We start from the raw sequence: 24652 nt of genomic DNA, 5'->3' as shown, positions 1-24652 counted from the left end.
TTAGAACCCAAGTAGCCTGTCTGAATGTAGAGAGAAAAATGACCATGGAAGCCGTGGGCCATGAATCTCATGCCCCTAACACATGTGTACACCCCCAAAACGTAACCCTCCAAAGAGGGTATGTTAGAAATACCTCGTGTGTTTCACGGGTCTGCATTTTCTAGTGCGAAACAGGCAGCAGAGGCGGTTTTGTGTGGTGGTTAGAACACCAGCCCTGGGTCTGGCCCTGTGACTCACTAGCTGTGAGGCAGGTCACTGAATTTCTCACACCTTCGGTTTCCTCACCTGTAAATTGGGGTGATAGCTTCCTTCACAGCATAGTTGGAAGAATAAATGAGGCGATGTGATGTAAATAAAACTCATAGTTCAGTGTTTCGTACGTTGTTAAACCGTTAACAAACGCAGCTGTAAAAGGAAGTGACTAGGGTGTGTACCCCTCCTTTGTGGAAGGAAATAGAAACTATTATTAACTAATGTAATACTAAGTGTATCTCTGATCCTTAGAACAACTCTGTAAGAAAGCTGATATTATTGTCACTTTTTTGTAAACCGATGAAAAAGCTTTGGCTCCGAGAAGCTTAAATAATCTGTCTTGGACCAGACAATGATAAAAAGGGGTTTCTAAATTTTTTTTTAATGTTTATTTATTTTTGAGACAGAGCGAGAGACAGAGTACAAGTAGGGGAGAGGCAGAGAGAGAGAGGCAGACACAGAATCCGAAGCAGACTCTAGGGTCTGAGCTGTCAGCCAGAGCGTGATGCGGGGCTCGAACTCACGAACGGTGAGATCGTGACCTGAGCCGAAGTCTGACACTTAACTGGCCGAACCACCCAGGCGCCCCAGGGGGGTTGTAGTCCGACCTTAGCGCCCTGCTTTTTCATATGCTCCTGTGATCTCGCCTCCAGGGAAACCTAAATTCAATGTAATTAGATGAATTTGTGGTGATTCGTTATGGCAGGCAGAACAGTTTTTCCCCTTAGGGAATGGTAGGTGCCAGTTAGTATCAGTTTTGTGACAAATGTGGTGAACAATTTAGTGTGTCCTTTTTAAAAAGGAGATTGAGAGACTCGGTTGTCAGAGTTGACATGTCTTTCCTCTGAGAGGAATGTGCTCGCTTCGAAGATCGCTGGGCGGCGAGCCCCTGGGCCGGACCGTTCCCTGCACCTTGCATGCTGCTTGCCGGGCACCCGAGCTGCATGTGCTGTTGAGTAACTCGGCAGAACTTTCTACCACCGGAGGAATGCCCGTGTGGTGGACGGCACTGGGCCCGGAATGGACGTTCTTTGGATTTGTCGAAGACCTTCTTCCCCTCCAGGTCTCTCCTCTGCCTTCCAGTGACCCTCCGTGTGTCCTGCTGTGGCATCTGGCGAGGGCTTCCCGTCAAGAGCGACCCCTTGCACGAGAGCGGCGCGGCATCAGATTGCGGGAGAGCACAGGCTCTGGGTCTGTCCCCCCAGGATTCGCATCCGTTCCTCCAGCCTTTGTAGGGAGTGCCGCGTCAGGAGAGCACCACCTGTGTGCCAGGCACTATTCGAGAATTTGCTTCCTGCCCCCTTTTGCTGCTGCAGCCCCCGTGCGGAAGGCCCGTTAGGGGCTTCTTCCAGCGTGTGGCGCTCGCTCAGAGAGGCCAGGTCTGTCGCCCAGGATCTCCCTTCTCCAAGTGGCAGTGTGTGTCGCTGGAAGCCAGGTGTATCGAACTGCTGACGGACGTGGTGTGGCTCGCGCGAGCGAGCTGGTATTTCCGAGTCTCCACATCCTCTCCTCTGAACTGGGAGTAGCGCTTCGTGGAAGGATTCACACGAGGATTAAACAGTATACGCACCTGCCCATTTCTCAGTAGATACCCAAATAATATTCGTTTCCTCCCTGCCTTAACTAAGAATTGCTGCCCCTGCCTTTTTGTAGGTTAATGTTTTAAATCACCCTCTTATTTTGAAAACTCTTGAACCATAGAAAAGATGGCAAGAGCGGAACAATGAGCTCCTGTATGCTCTTCACCTAAACGCACATTTGTGATGCTTGCTTTATCGGTGGGATCGTATATATACGATCTGGCTGAACTCTTGAGAATGAGTTGCAGACTGGTCCCACTATTCCTAAGTGTTTCAGCATATTTTTTTTTTATTTTTATTTTTTTACATTTATTTATTTTTGAGAAACAGTGAGACATAGCGTGAGCGGGGGGAGGGGCAGAGAGAGAAGGAGACACAGAATCCGAAGCAGGATCCAGGCTCCAAGCTGTCAGCACAGAGACCGACGCAGTGCTCGAACCCAAAAACCCAGAAGATCATGACCTGAGCCGAAGTCAGACGCCCAGCTGACTGAGCCACCCGGGCGCCCTCATCATATTCTTATCACAGTGCACTTATCATTAATAGAACATTAATACGATCTCGTATGGGCTTTAGGTTCCCTTTTCGCCAGCTGCCCAGTAGTATCCTCATAGCAGTGGTCTCCCCCTGACCTTGGACATGCGCTGGGGCTAGTTCCTTGCCAAGTTCACCTTCTAAGCCATTTCTGCCGCTACATGGGCTTTACCGGAGTTGCTTCTTTAGGGGGTCTCGCCATTCACAGAGAGCAAGTTCTCCATGATCTCAAACCGTTGGTAAGCATCGTGAGCAAAACAGAGGAATATTGGTACCCTGCCGTGGAGTGAAATCCGCGCATCTGTTTGAGTACCTGCAGTGTGTCAAGAGAGTGAGCAGGGTAGCAAGGCCCTGCCAGCCAGGAGCAGTGTGGTCCTTGTCCTCGGTCGGATGACAGATGAGTAAAGAGAGCATGGCGGTGAAGCGCCCCGGGGCTTTCGGTGCCTGGTGAGAGACTGCCCTGGGGGGTCGTACTAGAAACTCAGGGTGAAATGCGGGGTGCCTGGGAGTGGCTGGGAGCAGTATAAATTGCCTCATGAGAGGATGATTGAAACTTTCAAGGTCACCGTGGTGTTGGCCTCTCTGTCTTGAAGGCTGTTCTGGGGTCTGGCTGAATGTGACAGTCTAAGAAATTTTTAAGAGACCTCAATACTGTCTGGTGGAGTAGGAATGAAGCGTCTCCATGCTGCGTAATTGGCATCATTAGTAGTGACAGTACCCCTTTCTTCAAAGGGGTGGTGTCCTCCCTGGGAGGAGAAAGGACCTGGGGAGAGACTGCCACCCACAGCATTGACACGTTCTCTTCTGTACAACGCTCATTTGGAAGCAACAACAACAAAACATCCCAGCTGAGGCTGTGGTGCCTATTAATTCCCCAGTAGAAACAACCAGAATTGCAAGTAAACTTGTGGGTGCGCTTTTCTGTCTTGCCAGACTTGATTTGGTTGCAGTAAAATCTTTGTGTTACTTTTCTAAGGTAAACTTTAGATACTCAGGCATAGTCCCCTCTGTGGAAGAACTACAAAGCCAAGGGACAACGTAATTACGAACTGTGACCCAGAGAGGGCTTCTAATCAAGAGAGAAGGCTGGGCAGCTGATCTCCAAGTCCATAGGAGACTAAACAAGGAAAATGGCTGTGAAATGGGAAATGTGGTAGTTTTACATAAAGGAATTCTGTACTTTGGGGATTACAGAACATTTAGCTATGCCCCATGTTCTCACTGGGGAGGTGGGGAGAGGGGGAAGGTGGATGGAGAGAGAGCAGGGCTTTGACTTTCCTTCCCTGGACTGGCCCTATCACCAGCCAGCAATTGTTTCTCTGCAGATGGTTTTATTTGACGATTTTCAGCTACTTAAAAGTTTGAACACCGTGTGTTAGCTATTTTTCTTGAAGTATACCAAGCCACAGCCACAGTCTGCTGAGGCGCCTTGCAGCTCAGTCCTTGGTCTCGGAGCTGCCGTCTTCACATGCACCTGCTGCCCATTCGCTTCAGGGACACGGGTGACGGGCGGATGTTATCATTCATCAGAGCATGCTGTGGAAACCGATGAGGTTTGAACAGGTCACTTGACCATTTCGCTACCACTGCCATATGCAAAAGGGTGTTTGGCTATATTTATACCCTGTGTTAATCTCTCTCTTCTTTTTTAACTTTTAACATTTATTTATTTTTGAGAGAGGGGGAGGGGCAGAGAGAGGGAGACACAGAATCTGAAGCAGGCTCCAGACTCTGAGCTGTCAGCACAGAGCCCGATGCGGGGCTCGAACTCACGGGCTGTGAGATCATGACCTGAGCTGAAGTCAGACGCTCAACTGACTGAGCCCCAGGCGCCCCTGTTAATAATCTCTTTTAAGGTGTACATTGTTCTGGCTGTGAAATCGGATACATTCTGATCAACACTGCTACAATGTCATGTCATAATTCACTCAAGTTTTTTCCTTCTTAGTGATGCATAAAGTAACGACACTTTTACAAGAAGTAGCATTGTAATTTTGATGAAACATGGCATGTTTAGTGCATGAGATGCCACACTTGCAAGTGTAAAACTCCTAGTTCTTTCTTGCTTTCTCGCTTCCGTGGAAGGGACCATACCTCCAGTGAGCCAGACTGTGGCTGTGTAGAAGCGCTCCATGGTTGACCGTAGTCCGTGTGTTTGCACGTGTCCTGGAGAAGAGCTGCCATATTTATCTGGTGGCCCTGGCATCCAGTGGGATGCCTGCTGCTTAGTGGGTGTTGAGCAAATGTTTCCTTGAACGGTCTTTGAGAATTCCATTGTGAAGCAAGACCATAAAAACAAAGTTCTAGCTGGGAGTACTTAGAAAAAAGAAGGTAACTTAATTCAAGAGAAAATAATAAGTTGTGCCAGAAAGGGAGAGTTCTCTTAGGTCGTTACGTGAAGCAGCCATTATTGGCACTTCTAGATGTGTAATGATGTAGACACTGAAAGCGAGTGTGACCGACGTTAGAGCAGTTAGGAGAGGAGGAGGGGGCCGGCTGCGTTCAAGTGTTAGGGAGGCGGCACGTGGTGAGCTAAATACCCCCCTTCAGTGCTGGGGAGTCTGTTTGTGATGCCTCATCCGTCCTGGATCCCTCATCACTCTTCTGCGTACGTGGCTGTCTGTTTTGTGATCCTGTTGTTGGAAGAGAGTGGATTTTCTGTAACATAGCCCCAGAATGTTACGCCAGATTTACGTGTGTTACTAAGCCAGTGCCTTAACGTGGACACGTTGCAGCTGCCATGCCAGCGAAGCTCGTGTCGCAGAGCGGAACGAGACAGTTGTCATTCTGGCGTTCATAGCTGAGCAGCCTTGGTCGTGAAGTTGTGTGGCTTTCTGCTTTATATCCACACGGTGCACGTGGGGTGCTGCTCCGTAGAATGCTTAAGAGGAGAAGGGAAAGCCTAGGCGATGGGGGCATACACCGTGCCTGCTTCCCTCCCAGCAGACAGGCGATAATGGGAAGGCACAGCAAAACTTTGGGGCAGGAGGAGACCTCACTGTTGCCTTAAGATGATTCCGTTGGGTAGATTTGGGGAGCGGTGGCGGGTGTAGGGCAGCTGGCCTGTAACAAGAGTGACTGCAAGAGTCCAGGTGACTCGGGGCCCGTAGGAAGTGAAGTAAGGCGCCGAATGGGAAAGCCAGAACCAGCAGGATGTTCTGAAGAAGGTAAGTGGTGTTACTAGGGATGACCACTGTTCATTCATGGAAATCAGTCGGATTGCTGCCGCCTTGGGGGATAGGGGAACATGAAACTGAGTTTTGACATCGGAGAATGCCCACCGCACATTCTGGCGAAGACATGGAAGTCGGTGGAAGTGTGGGACAGGAACGCGGACTTTGCAGCTGGAGAGAGATTTGGGAGGTGGGGTGGGGCTGTGGGAAAGGAGGAAAGGAAGTGGGAGAGGGTAGGAAGCTGATGTGTGCTGTGCTCACATCCACCATGTGAGGAGGAGGAGGAGAGAGAGCCAGAGAAAACCGGAGGAAAATAGGATGGTTCTTCATGAACGTCCAGAGAGAATAAAGTTCAGAAGAATCCAGTCGCTATTTTAAAAGTCTGCAAAACTTGAGGGTGACGGGGACAGAGAAAAGCCACCGGATTTGGTATTTTCTTATCAGTGGACACCCGTGACCGTGAGGTTTTAGTGGCCAGTGGAGTGAGGGGGAGCCAAATTACAGAGCCTTGAAACATTTGGGTGACTGGTGCCGAGGCGGGAGGGGAGGGGAGGGGAGGGAGGACAAAGTGGGCCAGTGGGTTGACAGCAGTGTTTCTCAAAGTCAGCACGACTGCCAGTCTGGGCCTGGTTATCCCTCGTGGGGAGCTGTCCTGTGCATTGCAGAACCTCCTCCCACCCACCCACCCACCCAAGGTGTGACCACCAGAAAATGTCTCCGCTGTCAGATGCCCCCCAGGCGCCAGATTCCTCGGTGAGATCTGGTCTCCAGGGCGGAGTGCAGATTTATGCTGCTGCTTCTTGACCCAGCAGGGCCCCAGTAATCCCTTCTGCTGCCACCGCCCCTCTGTCTCCTGCTGGTGGTTTAACCGCACTGGTAGGCAGGCGGGAAGGAGCTGGTCCCGAAGTGGGTGGAAAACAGCAGGCAGCCGGGGGAGCATTACCCCGTCAGGTACCGAGGGAGGGCAGGCGGAACAGAGCAAACACACTGTTGGGAAGGGGCGTCTTGGACGCTGGGGGGTGGTGGGCAGAGCCATCTGTTAGTGGATGAAGATGGTTTTAGCTCCCTTTAGGTGGTCTCAAGCTTCTAAGACAGGCAGAAAGGTCACCCAAGAGTGAAGTAGACAAGGTTAAGGCTGGGCCTTTGACGAGATTATAGAAAGTTTCACTAACACACAAGTGAGTAAAAGCATTAACAGACCAGCAACGAGTCCTGGCTCAATAGGGGACTTGAAAAAATTTGTTAAAAACATGAATTAAAATCTTGGGGAAGACAACCTAAAACCCAGCCACTGTGACACTATTTTTATTTGTGCATTTTACTGCCTAGACTTACAGTTTTATGCTTTTTATTTTGCTTATTTCACTGAATGTTGTAGATTTCAGTGTTACTGAACTATTATTTCAGTTATTTGTGATGGCTACGTAATAGTCCAGAGATCAGTTTATCAAATAGCCCTCTCATTACTGACCAGGGGTTGTCCAGTTTTTAATACTATTATACCTAAAGTTGCAGTAAACGTTCTTATGCCTGGAGTTTTGCCACATTTTATTAGTGGGTTCAGTAAAAATTTTGTATGATGCTGAACACAGAGCACAGAATGTATTGGCTTAAAATGCCGCCTCAGTGAGGTGTTCCTGTTCCACCACACTGCTTTGTTTTTCTCCATAGCACTTGCTGTCTTCCAGAATACGAGTTGTTTTATTTAATCTGGCTGTTCTTGTCTCCCTTGCTAAGTATAGAAGTTCCAGCAGGGTAAGGATTTTGGTTTGTATCACCAGCACCTGGAATGCTTCCTGGCACACAGATACTTGCTGAACGGTGGGCTTGACCCAGACCTGCAGGCACGATGGGTTTGGAAGGGTGTCAGCACCAGGTGTTCCCAGAAGTCAGTGGGAGAATAATTGCATTGACTGGTCTTTGGTATCTAGACAGACTAGGAAGCAACACAAATTCACAGGGACAGTGAGTCGGGAGATGGAAGGGTTATTGGCACCTGGAGGGGACTGTGGCAATGGAAGCACCTTCCTCTGGAAGGAGAGCCTGGGAATGGTAGAAGGTAGATAGTCTGTGGTTACAGATGGCAGTTCCTCAAGGTTTAGACAGTAGAAAGGAAGCAGTTCGAGAGTTAATAGTGGCAAGGTTGGTGGAGAATTCCATTTTGCTGGGAATGGAGTGCGTCACTTTTCAATTGCCCCTGCCTCAGCAAACAGTCCTCTCTTCTTAGTGGATTATACTTGGTTCATGCTGGGATGGGGTCTGTAAATCAGGTTTTGTTTTCAGAGGTCTTTTCTTAGTGGAGTATGGCTGTAGGAGGTAATCTGAGTAATCAGCTATACTGCCGATTCTGTCAGACAGTTAACCAGAGTTAGCGACAATGGCAACCCAAATTGAGCTTCAAAACTCCGTTTACAGAGAAGTCACGCCCCTTTATTTGGTATAGCTGATTGGTCACTTAGTCGAGTCATTCAGTTGAACCTTTAAGTGACTATCTTGTAAGTGGAACTGACCCTTGAACAGTCCATTGTTGGCGCAGGGGGCGAACCCTCTGTGCAATCAAAAATCGAATGTAAGTATAGACTCCCCAAAAACCTAATAGCCTACTGTTGCTCGGAAGCCTTACCAATAACATAAACAGCCAGTTAATGTAAACTTTGTATGCTACATGCATTACGCACTGTAATCTTCTAGTAAAGGAGCCCAGAGAAAAGAAGATGGTACTGAGAAAGTCATAAGGAAGAGAAAATACGTTTATAGAACCGTACTGTATTTCTGGGGAGAAAAATCTGTGTGTAAATGGACCCGTGCAGTTCAAACCCCTGTTGCCCAAGAAGAGTCAACTGTACTTCTCTTTTTGAGGTCACTTCACTCAGAGTAGAGCGACCTGGTAAGCACATAAGGATTTAGCCGAGTGTATGCCAAGTTCATTTTAAGCAACTGCTGGGGTGTCACTCATGAGTATGGACATTACAGTGGTTTTCTTTTGGAACAGCCTTCCTTGTTACTCAGCCAGCATACAATTATTCACTTCTGGGCTTTCTTATATAACATATTGTTAGTTTCAAATTCCAGTTATTATCTGGTGAGTTGTTAATGACAGACAGGTGTGATTTAGTAAATAAAACACTGCAGAGAGGGAGTCGTGTGTCATCCCTCCCATTTCTCCGTGGGTGGCATGTCTGTTTCTTCTTCATGCTTCATTCTTAATTCTTCCATTTTAAAACAGAACGATCTCAAACGTAGCCTTCCTCCTCCTTCCAGAATCTGTGGGGTACTTTACCAATCTCCTGGTTCATAAAGGGAATTTATGTTTTGAGGCCTTTCCCAGAAATGCTTTTTTTTACACACCTGTACCTTTGTCGGCCTTATTTCATTTATTACGATACTAGTTGAGCAAGGTTGTTTGTTTTCCAAATGAAAAAAATTTGAACTTGGAGTTCTTAGAACCAAGTGGTTTCCTAATTGTAATGACAAGAATAGCGTATATGGCATCCAGTCGTGGTCTGTATGGTTGACTTTGAGAGTTGTCAACAAAAGTTGGAGTGCCCTTGCGTGGGTTGTACTGACTACTTCTTCACTTCCCAGTATAGTCGCTGCAGTTAACGTGTGGTGTAACCCAATTTGAGAGAAATGCGTAATAAGCCTTGCTTCTAGTGAAAACCAGGCTAAGACCATCCTCCTCGCATTTCCTCATTAAGTTGGTTGTTAGCATAATATTAACTATTTTGAGCTCCCAGACCTCTCTTTATCTTGATCAAAACATCATTGTTTAGGAGGAATCCTGCAGTTCTCATTTAATCCATTTGTGACCTCTTCTGAGGAGGATGGAGCAGTTAGTTAGGGCCATGCCTGAATCCCTGGGGAAGTGCCCAAACCAGACTTCTGCTGCAGAGCAGCCGGGTAAGAGCAGAGGGCTGGCGCTGAGCTGCCGGGAGCAGAACGTACGTGTGTTAACCAGCAGTTGCCTGCTTCCAGGGAGAACGCCGGAGAACCAGACTCCTGGAGCCGTCTATCCTATGAGATACCTTACGGAGACTGTTCTGTGAGGCACCATCGAGAGCTGGACGTCTATACGTTAACCTCTGAGTCCGAAGCGCACCATGAACCCCCATTTCCTGGAGACCGTTGCACTGGACACATATTTAAACTTAGGAACATCCAACAGCAGCTAATGGTAAGGAAGAAAATGTCCATTTTCAGGCTTTTGTGCCCTCACTCTTTCCCCTAGTGAACCTTGCTATAATTGGAGCCTAAAAATGCTCTCCTCACAGATTGTGAAACCCCTTAGGGCAGTTTTAGTGGTGTTGGATGTTACCACTCACAGATAGGGGGCGGCAGCAGGAGGCCGCGGGCAGTTTTCTTTCTTTTTTTTTTTTGCCATGTTTTTGAAATAATGAAAGATACACGTACACACTGCAGATGCAGAAACATACGCAACAACTAGAACTCCGTTTTCCTGGCATCAAGGGAAATGCGTCTGTTTATAAATTTGTCAGTTTAGCTTTATAAAACTGAGCAAAACCGTTCCTGAGATGGTTGCTATACTCAGAGATAAAGCCTCACAACTAGTCCAGTGAGCGATGATAATGTTACTATATTTAAATTGATAGTTGGATGGTAAAAAGATCACTAAAAAAATAAAGATTTTATAATCCACTCAAGCCTTCAAGATAAAGTTGTTGCCAGACGTAAAAACATTACAGACTCCCTGGTAGCATTTATTATGCATAATATAAACGTCATATGGGTACATGTCTCTTGGCCATAACATCTGAAGGCTGAGTTTACATAATTTTTCCACCCAGTTTATTTCAGAGCTGATTTGATTTGGAGAAAGCTTGACAGTAATTTCATTTAAGGTCGTCTGGGGTCAACTCAGTACTGGAGGCCTCTTTGGGAGCAGGCATTATTTTTGAGGTCAGCAGGCCAAGACACCCCACAGCAGGGCTGTGTGATGGGCCTGCCTTTCCCCTTCTGAATCGTGCACGCCCAGAACAGGCGTCATTTTGTTTTGCTCTGAACGGACTGCTGAGTCCGATTTTCCTTTAGAGCTCTTCTTACTGGGTGAATGACGGTCCACCTGAAAATCTCAGCTTGAAGGTGCCAAAGTTACTGTCTCGTATGGCAATGCTTGACAGGAAACTATGAGAAATGAAAACTCGGAGAGGATGCATGCTGTTAGGAGCTTTTAAAGTTGTTTGTGAAACACCACTTGTTTCTGGAACGTTCACCCTTTATTAAATGTAATGACTTGCTTTCATAATTTGTAGGGGACGGTTATATTCTCAGCAACAGTGGAAGCAAATTAATTTGAACACTCTAAGCAGCACAGCGCAAAAGCTTTTACTGAAAATCCACTTTTTGCTGGGGGGGTGGGGGGGAGGGCGGTACTCTCTAACTAGAAAGACTTTAGTGAGCATACCACATATTACACTTGCACGTGGAAATTTCTACGATAGGCCCGGTTAGTAGACAGGACTAGTGTGACGTAGGAGAATTGTTAAGTGCTTACTGAGAGAGTAAATGAACCAGAGAGGGCACAGTCGACCTGTGTGAGACCATTGCAGTAGGTCAGACAGTGGGGAAGAGCGAAGCCGGGTGTCTTACAAATAGTTTCTATGTGTGGAACAAATAGTAGTATTGTAAGAATTCCTGAAACCTTGGTATAAAAGGCAAACCAACCCCAAAGATGAGCTGTGTTTTTCTCCATTTTTCCTAAGCCTTGTCTAAAAGTACATTTGAATTTTGCATGCTTATAACCTTAAATTAACTCTAGGCTTTATTTATTTTTTCCAACATTGTATTGTAAATCTGTATTTCAGATTTCACTGTGGTCTTCATAGTTCACATTTATGTAACAGCTTGGCATCTGCCATCGGGTTGAACGACTGTGATTTTTTTTTTTTTTTAACCATTCCCGTATAGTTGGTTATATCTGTTTGTGTTTTTTAAAATACTGCAAAGTTGCAAACTGTAATTTTGAGATGACCTACAATATCATCAAGCCACAGTACTTTCTAAGAATAATCAAGAATTTGGTATTATGGGGAACCTGGGTGGTTCAGTCAGTTGAACATTCGACTTCAGCTAACGTCACGATTTCATGGTTCATGAGTTTGAGACCCGCATTGGGCTGTCTGCACAGAGCCTGCTTCAGATCCTCTGTCCCCTTCTCTTTACCCCTCACCCTGCGCGTGAGCGTGCGTGCACGCTCTCAAAAATAAACATGGAAAAAAGTTTTTTAAAGAATTGGTTATTATTAGTTTGATATGTTCTTGTTTAATGTTTGGTACTAGATAACAGAGGAACTGCTTTTTTTTTTTTTAAGTAAAAGAATATCCCCTATCTACTTAAAAAAAATTTTTAAGTTTATTTTGAGAGTGGCGAGGGGCAGAGAGAGGTGGAGACAGAATTTTAGGGCTCCACACTGAACGTGGTCATGGGGCCTGATCTCAAAAACCGTGAGATTGTGACCTGAGTCGAAATCAAGAGTCAGACACTTTTTGGAATGAGCCATCCAGGCGCCCCTCTCCCATCAACGTTTCCAGAATGAGTTCATAAAATTTAGGAAATAGTCATCTTGTATATTCTTGGCCATTTTTATCTTTCCAGTGGATATGCAGCTACAAGAGAAAATGTGTTTGTATCTATTTAGATCAGCTTACCATGTGATCATAGGGCTGGAAAGGCAATGAGCGGTCTCCGGCAGGAGTTTTGCGTATAGGTGTCAGTGCCCTCTTCCCAGGGACCGTTCTTAAAAGTATCTTTCATTTCCTCCTAGAAAACAAACCTTAAGCAGATGGACAATCCCATGCCCTTAATGGTGACAGCACAGGATCCTTCAGGTGTGCCCGCTGCTCAGGATACAGACAGCCAGTGTCTCTGCTGTGCGTCAGCCCCCAGGGACGGCCAGCAGCGCCCTCTTCCCGAAGACACCGCAAGCTCTCCGGGCTGCCCAGGGAGCACTGCCGGGGGGATTGCAAGTTCCTGCGATTTGTCAGGTGTGGCTAAGGAGGAGCACACAGACTGTTCCTGCGGGAGGAGAACAGGTGTGGAGAGAAAAGGGGAAGAGGTGGAGGCAGCACGTGCTGCGGACTGTGGAGCCGCATCTGGGCCCAGCCACTGCCTGCAGAGTGTGCCCGATTGTGAAGGAAAGGGCGCAGGGGGCGTCCCCTGCTGTGGACTCAGAGACGGAGAAACCGGAACAGAATCTGCCGCACTGGCCGCGGACCAGGAGTCTCCAGGCGCCGGAGACCACGTCCCGCGGGGAGACGTGGCCATGCAGCCGGGCACCGCTGCCATTCGGCATCTGTCTGGAGGGGAGCTTGCAGTCGGCGTCCCAGCGACTGCTGGGGACCCAAAATGTGATCTCGGGAACACAGACGCCCCCACCCAGAAGAACGTGCTCGAAGCTGGGGGGAGCACGGGCGAAGAGGTTGCCAGCTCTGGTGTCAGCACGGCTGGAGCCTGTGATGGAAGAGGCCCGAGGAAGCCTGCAGGTGAAGCCGGCGCTCCTCACGGCGTCCCTGCCACTGCTTCCCTGGAGGCTTCCGGACCTGTCGAGTGTTCACCTGCAGGCAGTAACGGAGAAGCCTCCACCGTCAAAACTGCAGAGACTGAAACTTCGCGAGGTTGTGAGGGGGGCGCTGGGGTTCCACCAAATCCGAGCCCCCCAGTACTTGCAGCTGCAGCAGAAGACACGCCTGCCGATGGGTTTGAGCCCTGTGCTCCCTTGGCAGGCACAGGTGTGCCAGCATCGCCCTCTGGCCTAACCTTTCCTGGGCCCCAAAAAGACACGGCAAACCAGGAGCCAGAAACGGATTCACCTCCCATCCAAAGCCCAAACGGCGAATCACCCCTCTGTCCCCCCGCTGGAGGTGGCAAGCCGTGTGCTGTCTCCACGCAGCAGCAGGACATGGTGACTTCTGGTGGTGTGTTGGCTGCGGAACGCTGTGATGACATAGTTACCCGGCCTGAAAGCCCCCCAGGACTGCCCCCCACGCAGCATCCACCCCCCGCCGCCTGCTGTGAAGGTCCACGGACTAGCCCGGCCGCCCCCGGCCCTGTGCGAGATACCCAGGAACATGTGGCATTTTGTCGTCTTGAAGTTTCGGATACGAAGGGCCAAGGAGGAGATTTGAAATTAGAAACCAACTCAACAGACACGCTCGGGGTGCGTCCGCACGCTGCTGCCCTCGGAGCCGAGAAGGAGCTGGTGCCGGACCAGGCAGTGACATCAGACAGGGCTTTTTCTCTGGCAGGCGGTTCAGGCAGTGAATCAGTAACCAAAGATGACGCGCTTTCTCTTGTCCCCTCCCAGAAAGAAAAGGGAACAGCAGCTCCTGGACTGCACACGGCTCCAGACGGTAGAGATGGCCCGGGCGGAGATGCGAACGAGCCCCTAGAAGACGGCGCCTCAGGCCTGCCCGTGCCCTCCGCCGCTCTCCAGCTTCAGCCCAGCATGGGGAATACCAGTCCCACGGCACTTGGCGAGGAACAAGGGGGACCCTGCCTCTCAGCAGCCCCCGAAGTTCCGAATCTCGAGGGTGGCGCGGACTCTTCTCTGCTGCCTGCGGGGAAGGCCACTGTGGCCTCCAGTTCCATTTTGACTGAAGAAGGGAAAAATCTGGTGCTTCCAGAAAGCTCTGAAGCTCAGGGACAGGGTGGCAGGGATAAAGCAGTGACTTGTTCCCCTGTTAAGGAAGACACGCTTTCCTTGGGAACGTTTCAGGAAGAGCGGAGAACACCACCTCCCGGACAGGAGGCGCAGGGACTCCGTGGAGAGCCCGGCTCCGCTGGCTGTGGCGAGGACAGAGCCCAGGAGCACGGCAACACGCTGGACACGCCCTCGGCCTGCCTTGATGCAGAAACTCGGCAAAACAAGGAAGTGGCCCCACCAGTCTCGCCACCGACTGAAGGTGGGGCTGCACAGAGCCTGGTGCCGCCGGGAGCCGGGCTGGCTGCAGCCCCACGCCAGGAAGCCCTGGGTGCAGAGCAGGGCAGCTCGGCTCCCTTGCCAGGGCTCTTACCAGATGGGGCTGAGGCTCAGCCTTGCAGTCGAGCTTTTGCTCTGGATGCTGGAGTGCATAACCTTCACTCCCAGGGAATAAACCCTGCTTGTGAGGTGAACGGAAAGGTGGCCTTGGATGTCGCCGTGGCTAACGCTTTACCAGGCACCGTTGGGGCCAGGAGACAGGCTGCATCACACAACACACAAGACCTCCCGCTTCCAAAAGCCTCGTTGAGCCAGGAGGAGAATATGATCCTGGGGTCGCCAGGAGCTTTACCAGACAGAGGAGTGACTGACCCACAGGGCGCTGCGACTCCAGAGTTGCTCCCTCTCGTTTGGAAGGGAGCAGACCACGGCAGCAGCTTGGGCAGCTCCGGGGAGGCACAGGTGGACACCCAGGCACATCACATCCTACGGCAGCCTGTTGCCACAGAGGTCCCCCTGGAGGCTGGGCTCCCACGCACTGGTGACCAGGCCCTAGGCGGGGAAAGGAGCGCTCCCCCTCTGCCCTGTGCTGCGCATCTGCCCGAGAGCGCCGACTCCATCGAGGAGGCCGCAAGTCGCATTGTGGAGGCCGTCCTAGATCAAGTCAAGGCCTCGGGAGCACTCCTCACTGGGCGGGGGACCAGTCACATGTCACTGTCCAGTCCTCCAGAGTCAGGCCCGGTGACCGAGCGGCCAGTGAGTACTTCTGCAGAGAACGTGATCGCCTTTGTGCCTGGGCAGACCCCACAAACGGGCAGTGTTCGTGAAGAAGCCCCTGGCAACCTCGCAGGGTGTTCGGCTGAAAGCGGGGAGCTGGAGAAGATGAATCTGCTTGCTGACGGACCTGAGCCGGCAACAGGTAAGCAGAGCAGAATACAAAAGTCCCAGCTTGTGGAACAGATTCCCTGAAGAGTCTCTGAGACGTGCTGGCAAAAAGTGGGCGTCTCTGTGGTTTTAGAAGCGTCTTTCATTCATTGGGTACATTGCCAGGTTCACAGCAACCACCCCCCCCCCCCCCCCCGCCCCGCCCGCCGTCAGGACAGGCACGTCAGCATGGGGTTGGACAGATTTTGCTTCCTGTATTGCAGACTCCTGGCTTGTTTGATTAAGCCTGTCACACCAGGGCAGTGGGAGTTTTGTTCACCGAGAAAATTGTCTAGCGTGCAGGTGCTTTGCAACGATAAAGGAATTGAGCAGATGTTTTTATTCGTGTGGCTTAGTCCTTTTCTCTAGAACTGTGAAAAAGCAGTGCTGCAAAAACATGTTTTGCTTACAAGCCCAGAGCACTTTTCTTCCCCTGTCGTCCTGGTCCGTGTCCTGAGCAAATAGAGTCAGGGTGGTTTCGTGAAACGGCTCTAAGTGTCGTTCTGTGCGCGTGACCCCACGTCCAAAATGGTGGCATTAGGTCATTGGGGAGGGGTGGGGGAGGGGAGCGGAGAGAACGCCCTCCCTTTCCTGCCCGCGGAGCCGACTTCCAGCTCCATTGCCTCTTGCTCTCGGGCAGCAGTCTGGGAGTGCAGGCCCCCGCGCAGCGCAGGGCATGGGATGCAGGATGTCCGCCCGAGTGCGCTGAGCCGCCGTCACAGGGCACACATCGTGTCTGCTTATCTGGGTGAAGCAGCTGTTGCGAGCAGATTGCTCGCACAGCAGCCTGTCCCATCTGTGGGTAACCATGTCCAGAGAGAGCAGACAGAAACCGCTGTTGCTCAGTGGAAATAAATGACGTGAATAAAACTTGTTGGGGGTTGAGGCTGAAGCCGAACCAGAGTCCCAACGTGGTGCAGCCGTTAAAGGTCAGTTCGATTCGCACTTTGATGCCACCACCTGTTACCAGGTGTGGACCGAGGACCCACCTCCATGCTCGCCCCCAGGCTGCAGAGGTAAGAAGGAGCCTGATTTGTTTTTGTGGTTTGTTTTTGCTGTTTTTTCCAATTTTTGAAAATCGGGTTAAGTGTGGTAGGTGTTAAGAGGGTGGGGGTGGGGTGTGTAGAGAAACAAACAGACACAACAAGAGGTTGCTTAGGAAAGAGAGTAACCTCAACCCCGTGGGCATTCTCCCTGATGAGGGGTCTTTAACCATTTATAATCTTTTTTCCCCCCATGGAAGGCTTTAAGAAACCCGAAGTAGTGTGTTTTTGGTGAGGTGAGGTTTTTAGTTCTATTCATGTTTTGGATTGTCAGTGATAGAAATTTGTTGGCCGCTGGCTCAGAGTTTAAATGAAAAGGTCTCTAATTTTTAAAATAAGATACAACAACAAGTCTATTTTGGGGGCCCTGGCAGGTTGACATTTCAGAAGAATAGGGAGTGGCTGTAAGCTGATGCCGGGCTGTGTTCTCTTCATTCGGGCGCTATGTCTTTGGCCACACGGGCCGGAATTATTTGTTTTTCTGGCTCAGCAGTCAGAATTTAACCCAAGAACTGCAAATTATGTGAAGTTTGTGTCTGTAACACCCAGAGAGAAGAGGTAGAAACCAGGGGAAATTTCAGACTTTGATTTTCGGTGGTACGTAGCAATGGTATAGACGCTAAGAGATGATTTTTAAGATTTTGAGGTTTCAGGAAGGAAAACGAGCTGAAGTTTCAGCAGTGTGTCTGCGTTTACAGTTGGTTGTTATGTGTGGGCGAGTTGTTCTGCTCCCAGGAGGAGTCATATGTGTTCAAGGCTCATGATCTTATATTGCAGAGTAGCCAGTCATGAAGAAGTAAGTGTTTTCTTTGGGGCGGGGGGGGAATGCCAGGATCAGGGAAAGTCCCTGGTCACATTGCCCTGGAGACAAAGCACCTGAGTGTGATCTCAGCCAAAGGGTATTTTCTGGGAAGTTTACATTCCTGGATTTACACATACTCTTTTATGAGTGAAGAGACTTTGGTTCAACTGTTGATTTGGAACAAGCCACATGGCTTTGGCCTCTGTTTTTATATGCTGCTGCAGGTAAAGCCAAATAGAAATTAAGATGAGAAAACACGGAAGTTCTGGTTAGAGACAGGGGATGTGGCCCCTCACCCGAGTGCATTGATCACAGTGGTTTGGGAAGTTAGTTGTACTTGACTGAGCCAGGCCAGGCCCGTAGAAATTCCCAGCACCCCTGTGTCTCAGTAATCACTGTTCACCGTTGTGATTGGTCGCTGCTTGCCAAGGTCCATATTTTCACTAGACGGGTATAGGATGGTAAGGTTGTGTCAAAAATTACACCCCCCAAATAAATAAAAGTCATCAACCACCAGAAGAAAAAATGACTCTTACTTAGAAATGTTTTGATTAGGGAGTCCTTCTTGAGGGGATTGCCTACTCCAATTGTTTTCACTTTATTTACATTTTCTGAAATGTAAGGTAGAGTTTGATTCTTTGGGCAAGGAAACTTGTTTTTGCCCACTTTTAAATTGCTAGTAAGATTGTATAATTATAAACGGGGGCAAAGGAAGAATTTATAAATGTTCATTAATAGGAATGTCACATTCCTAAATCTGAAGTAGATCTTTGGGCACATCGTAATGTGTATTAGAATAAAATCTTAGTAGGATTTATTCTTTGGTGAAAGAAACTCTTCTGCCCTTTGATGTAGGGAACATTTTTTTTTTCCACCGGAGCAGTGGCATGACTAGATGAAAACCAGCCACAGAAAAATTTCCACATGAAATTGAGGTGATAGTTCTATTTTTATCTGTATTGTCAAGGTGAATTTTTACCCTTCACTTAACAAAGTCAAAGCATGAATTTGCCTCAGACGTTCATTTTATCAGTTCCTTCCTGTATTTGCTTGACCATGTGGTGGTCAGGTAACAAAAACCATGACAGCTTGGTCTGGTGAACATAATTCTAAAGAAGATGTATAAAAACATTTTCTTTACAAAAAGGAATTCCAGGGCTCCTGGAGGCTCAGGTGGTTGAGCGCCTGACTCCTGGTTTCAGCTCAGGTCATGAGCCCCGCGTCGGGCTCCGTGCTGAGCATGGAGCCTGCTTGGGATTCTCTCTCTGTCCCTCTCTCCCCCTCCCCCCCCCTCCCCAACACTCTCAAAAATAAAATAAAATTAAAAAGAAAAAAAAAAGGAATTCGTTGGGGCACCCTGGCTGGCTTGGTGGAGCATGCAACTCTTGATCTCAGTGTCATGAGTTCAAGCCCCACGTTGGGTGTGGAGATTACTTAAAAATAAAAATCTTTAAAAAAAAAAAAAAAAGGTGGCGGGGAGAGAGAATTCCTTGTTTGTGATTATGTTTTGGTTTAGGGAGAAATAAAATTAACACAAAATGTAATTTACCAGAACACTTCAGTCTTGTCCCTTGCAGTGATGGATAGATGAGAGTGTGCAAGTATGTTTTTAAAGAAAGTCAGACCCTTCTTAAAGGCTTTATCTCATTCCCAGCAGGTCTTTCCTCTTTGTGCTGTGCAAACATAAACATCTTGGTCTCTTTGATGGTGATCAAGATGGACTACCTGGCTGTAGCTATTCATCTGTTTCCTTGAAGCTTGTGAATGTCCTTTTCCACATGCAGTCAGTACATACTCGAGATCTGTGAGGAAAAGCCCATAGTGAAAATGGAAGTTGAGTAGACGTCGAACTGGATGTCGCCTTAGCCGCAAACCCCTACAGAGGCCAGGGGAAAACCGAACAACCCTGTGATAAAGGACTAGCTCAGCACGGGGTCCGAAATGACACCAGCTCCACTTGAATACTTCCCTGTGTAACGCAAAAGCAAACAAAACACGTGAAGCCTGCAGCGAGTTGTGTACACAGTAAGACAACGGGATTTGATTTTTCAGATGTGCTTTGTAACCCCCTTCTTCTCTTCAGAAATGCCAGACCTGAAAGCTGCCGACGAAGTGGATTTTCGGAGTAATGGGAGGACGGGCGTGGCCTCTGCAGAGGTGGCCGTGGGAGACATGGCCACCACAGCAGAGATGAAACCAGGCCTAAAGACCCAGGCGGTAAGTGGCATTAAGTCTGTGTAAGCACAAAATGTGTTTAGCTTGGTCTGTTGTGTCTGATTTATAGCCTTTTGTTTGTTTGGGCAACGCTTGTATTTTTTTAAACAACGGTATTTCCCCCTTTTCTCTTGTTCCATCACGTATAAATGTGGGTGTGTTGCTGCAGTTCAGCTTTCGTAGACCGTGGGCGCCGCACCGCGTAGCTGTGGGGAGTGGGCCCTTCTCCGTGGGTCCCTTGGCGATGGTAACCAACAGGATTTTCCCTGAGCACAGGACTTCGGCTTGTCATCACGTTGAACATGTCACAAAATGAGAATTCCCACAGAACGGGCTCTAGTAACCCTTCTTAAACCTGATTCTTCTTTCTTGGTACAGAAAACTGAGAGCAAAAATGAGATTTTAACTTCCAGTTCTCTACTAGCTGTCTAAAATGTGTAGCAGGTCATTTTTAGCGACCAAAAAAATAAATGAGTTCAGTAGTTTTTTTCATAGCAGCTTCATTGAGCTATAATTCCCGTACCATAAAATCCACCCGCACAGGTACACGGCTTCGTCGTTTTCAGTATGTTTCAGAGCTGTGCAGCGGTGACCACGGTCCGCGGTAGCGGCCCAGCACCACCAGCCCATCCCGCCCCACCCTACCCTCCCGGGGTCCCTCATCTCCCGCCTGTTGCTGTGCGTCTGCCCATTCTAGAACCTCACGTACGTGGAATAACATGGAACGCTGAGCTCTTTGACAACTGGCTTCTCTGACTCAGCTTCCTGTTTCAAGGTTGAACCGTGTTGTCACATCGATTAGTATTTTGTTTCTTCTCATTGCCAACTCCCACTCCGTCCTATGGATGTTCCACATCTTGTGCTTGTCTCCACTCCTCGGCTGTCGTGGATGATACTGCCGGGAACATTTGTGTACGAGTTTGTGTGGATGTGTGTTTTCATGTGCCCAGTAGCGGATTTGCTGCATCACTGGTAATTCGACGTTTAATATTCAGTGAGTGTTCAGAAATGTTTTTCTTCAGGGTCTTGAGCTTCTTTCTGTTTTTGTTTAAAGCTATTAACTTAAAACGAGGGAACAAACTTGTTGAGAGAAACCGTGCTCTAAACCTTAGAGTCCCTACTGGTTAATTAATTTTTTCGTAATGTTTATTTATTTTTTGAGAGAGAGAGAGAAAGAAAGAGCACGAGTGGTGGAGGGGCAGAGAGAGAGGGAGACCCAGAATCTGAAGCAGGCCCCGGGCTCTGAGGTGTCCGCACAGATCCCGACGTGGGGCTTGAACTCACTGACCGAGATCATGACCTGAGCCACGTTACTGGACTAAATCATATTTCCCCTCAGAAAATCCATCATCTTTGTCTAGACGTGACAGTCCCCGTCTCTGCTCTTCACAGAGGTCTAAATGGTGTTTTTCCTTAGTTACCCCAGCAGGTAAACAGCACACTGTACCCTCCCAGACTATTTCAAGTGTATGAGCCGTGATAAACAAGCTTCATTTTATTGGAGTACAGGGGTAGGGAGGTGCGGACTCTTCTAGCCCGCTCCCTTTTACAGATAATATTTGTGACTAATGCCTGGGCGGCTGCTTGTAGAGCAGGCATTATTCAGACCGATGCTGCTCTTGCCCCTAGGGAAAGAAGAGAGAACACACCCTGCATGGGTACACGTGTGTCTTTGTTTCCAGAAGCCCCTAAAACAGGGAAGGAACAAACTCACATCCTTGAATTCAAATGCCCGTCTCGGTCTTCCGTGTGAACACAGTAGTGACGACCGTCATGGAAGACAGCTTGCCGCTCGCCCACACTCTGCCCTCCCGTGCGGCTGGCTGTGTCCTCGTTGTATCTTGTCTGTTAGAAAAGAGGAAACAAAATGTTGCTTTTTTTTTTTTTTAACTTCCTCCTCCCGTCCTTCTCTCCTCCCGTCCTTCTCTCCTCCCGTCCCGCTCTCCTCTCTTCTCGTTTTTCCTCTGGTTTTAAGAGTTGAGAGAGAGCATACTCCTCTGGTTGGTCAGCATGTCTCATTTTCCAGATAAGAGACTAAGGACCTCCGAGAGGTCTCATGCCCAGCCCAAGGTCGGACCCAGCCAGAATAAGAGCAAGGAGTGCAATTTCCAACCCAGGACCTCGACAGCAGGGTGGCCTCCCAGCTGACTGTCCCAGGCTCTACGACCAGCAGCTTCCGAGGGGCATCCGTAGGTCGGAAGCATGTAATGTGTGTGTTGCTTGGGAACACCTCGGCCTCGTGTGCCGTCTGCCTCCACTGCGTACAGTTGGAGAAAGCGTATGTTAACGGATCTTCGGGTCTGGAAGGTTTTCAGGTCGAGTAAGTGTGTTCCGAGCAGTGTGGGAATGAGGTGACATCTGACCGCTTGGCTCTCTTCCCTGTTGCTCTGCAGCGCGGGCCCTGTTTGCTGTGACTTGGTAGGATAGAGCGTGAACACACACTTCAGTTTTGCCTGTGTCTCCTTTTCTCTTTTTTTCTGCCATTTAACTCTTCATATACTACGTTCACTGTGTAGGTTTTCAGTGAGTCAGGAGGGACGTCCACAAGGGTTTTTGGTTTTTTTTTTTGTTTTTTTAAAAAAAAGATCGTATTTTAAGGCTTTGGGGGACAGGCAGTGTCACGCTAGTCAACTTTGCTGTTTTAGTGTTATGTAAACAAGAGTGTGACTGTGTTCCAATAAAACTTGATATATAGACTTCCCATAATGTCCGGGTCATGAAATACTTCTTTCTGAGGAATTTTTTGTTGATCATTTAAAAATGTAAAGCCAACTCCTAAGATTTTTCGTGGGCTAAACAAAAACAGGCAGTGGGCCCCTGGCCTGAAGAGTATTTGTACACCAGTGGATGAATAGAAGGAGAAAGCAAGTCTACTTGTTTTATTTTCCACACTGTTTTTTTGTTTTGTGGTGGAAACTCTAGTTATCAGACTGCATGTTGGGAGGCAGGGAGTTCCAGTTCTCGGTGTCTCCTGAAGTACCTTTTTGACTTCGTGTCTCCAGAGCTTGGCTTCCTTACCTGTCTATCTTCTGGCCTTACCCCATGGACTCTGTGTTTGTGGTCTGCAAAGGGTTACTTCTCACCCCGAAAGAGTGAACTTGAGATTGAACAGGGTGGGGTGGCATTAGTTTAATATTATTTAATCCCATCCCTTCTGACGCATGCCCAGTCTGCGTGTTGGCCTTGGGAATGGGCCAGTCGTTGCCTCACTGAATTACCGTTTCACTGAATCATCCTCTTCCAGTTGTAAAAGAATTTATGTATCCAAAGCTCGGCTACTGTCTTGAATGCTTAGAACGGTGGTGTATTTACTGCAGTTTTCTAGTAAATGTACATAAAGAATCCATTTTTAAGTTCTTCTAGGGATCTTCCCGTTTTGTAACTTTCTCTAAGCACATGACTGTCAGCACATAGGGGCCTCTGTCGGTGACACTACCGAATATTTAAAGAATTTTTCGTTCCTAAACCGGCTTGACCACTGTGCTGTGAACAAACCCTTACTTTCGAGGTCAGTAATGCTTAAAATCACCATTTATAAAAGAATTCATCGCTATCAAGTTGGACGCTTCTCTTCTCGGAGGAACCACAGGTATGTGCCAGATGCTGCTGGTTTCTCACTAAGATAGATGGTCCTAAGAGATACTTCTTTACTGGGTTGAACATCGTTCACAGCTTAGGGACCAAGTCATTTGCTTAGATGTACTGTTCCCACCAGTCACTTTATCGGCATTTTGTGGTTGTGATTTGTTATGAAATATTGTCAAAGCTTTAATACTAGTCACAATTCAGTACTCCAGGTTAACTCCTCTTACATACATTACTGGTTTCAAGGTTCTCAGGTGACCTTTTGTTGCCTTCTTTATTCCCCGCTCGCTGAGTTAATAAATGTTAAGCACTTAGAACAGGGCCTGGCCCACACAAAGTACAGCTTGGCATTATTATAATTTCAACACTTCAGATTCCAGTATGCTCTTATTTAAGTAATCATTGGCATATGGTGGCTCCTAAAACAACGAAGACTCCATTTCTGCTTCGTGATTAGTGTTCTGAAACGCTTCAGAAAGAGCGTCAGACATCAGTTTGAGTTGGGAGATGTGGAGCTTGTTGTAGCTCTGAGACCCTCAGAATTTGAATGGACCTTAAAGATTATCCGAAGTCCAACATATTTGCTTTATAGGAGAAGATGGTTTCAGGACGGTTAAGTGACTTGCCTTATTTTACAACAAGTTAACTTTGTAAGTGTCACTAGAACCTTACTTCTATGTTAATAATGTTTCTACTATTCTGTGGTTTCCAGAAGAGTCAAACTTAGGTTATATACTTTTCAGGAGTCCAGTTCACCTGGGTGGACTTTTGCCTTCTAAACAAGTACCCCCCCCCCCCCCCCCCCCAGAATGGTGCTCGCATTCGCCAAGACTCTAAAACCATCACATTATACTACTGGGTCTTCAGTGATGGTTGGAGAAATTCCTTTGGCCATTTTAGGACCTAAGCTGAGTCACTTTAAAATAAATCTCCTGTTCTTGTTACAGTCTGTTAGCTGCAGCTAAGTATCACTAACATAGTGTTTGTCCAAAGAGTTGGCTGTTGGTGCAGAAATTACTAAGATTTTCCAAGATCTGCCTTTTATTTCCTAAAGAATGATACGACTAGGTATAGAGATGACATTGAATACCTAAGTGCAGAATGGGAAGCCTTCTGGGACCATTCTGTTTGACAATCTGCTCTGTGGTGGTCAGGGTAGAATTCTGACTACTGCTCCCTGGCCCTGTGCCACAGACCGGCACATCTTGTAGGAATCTCTGCCCTTCAGTATGTGGCCAGGTTCATTAGGAAGGAACTTCTTTCCCTGGGGTGTCTGTTCATTGAGGTATCTCTGTAATAATTCATTTTCCAAATGCTCATTGCATAAGCTTATTAGCCATTCGGAACAGTTAATTCATCAGGCCAATATATCTTGTCAGCATGCCCATGGTCCTAGCAGCCAAACACCCCAGAACAAATATGGTCAAGTGCAACTATAAAAACCCATATGTTGGGTATTAGGTTACTGGGAAAGTCTACTCTTCATTTAACACACGGGCCCCAAGCAAGAAAGCAGTTTATATCAGAACCATCCTCCCATTTTTAATAACAGCACAGTGAAATATCACATTAACTGCATTTCCATTCTTAATTATTTTTACAACAATATT

At 48.1% G+C, this 24652-nt stretch overlaps 1 protein-coding gene and 1 long non-coding RNA gene across 5 annotated transcripts in view; one reads left to right on the top strand and one right to left on the bottom strand.

Annotated features, from left to right (window-relative positions):
* Window positions 1-24652, top strand: part of AKAP13 (A-kinase anchoring protein 13) — a 329213-nt gene that overhangs the window by 162368 nt on the left and 142193 nt on the right. For all 4 annotated transcript variants that reach the window (XM_053223592.1, XM_053223593.1, XM_053223591.1 and 1 more), the window contains 3 exons: window positions 9515-9713; window positions 12321-15393; window positions 19327-19460. In XM_053223592.1, the coding sequence (XP_053079567.1) occupies window positions 9515-9713; window positions 12321-15393; window positions 19327-19460 (3406 nt within the window). The remainder of the gene's footprint in view (window positions 1-9514; window positions 9714-12320; window positions 15394-19326; window positions 19461-24652) is intronic.
* On the bottom strand, window positions 19458-22360 carry LOC128315865 (uncharacterized). Its single transcript, XR_008298978.1, has 3 exons — window positions 21578-22360; window positions 21172-21302; window positions 19458-21082 (listed from the first exon to the last, which is right to left on the bottom strand). It is a non-coding gene; the product is annotated as an uncharacterized LOC128315865 (long non-coding RNA).

This window comes from Acinonyx jubatus, chromosome B3, assembly GCF_027475565.1.
Source record: "Acinonyx jubatus isolate Ajub_Pintada_27869175 chromosome B3, VMU_Ajub_asm_v1.0, whole genome shotgun sequence".
NCBI lineage: Eukaryota > Metazoa > Chordata > Mammalia > Carnivora > Felidae > Acinonyx > Acinonyx jubatus.
Note: the sequence above shows the minus strand (reverse complement) of the source record. Positions and strands in the feature narration are given on the sequence as shown.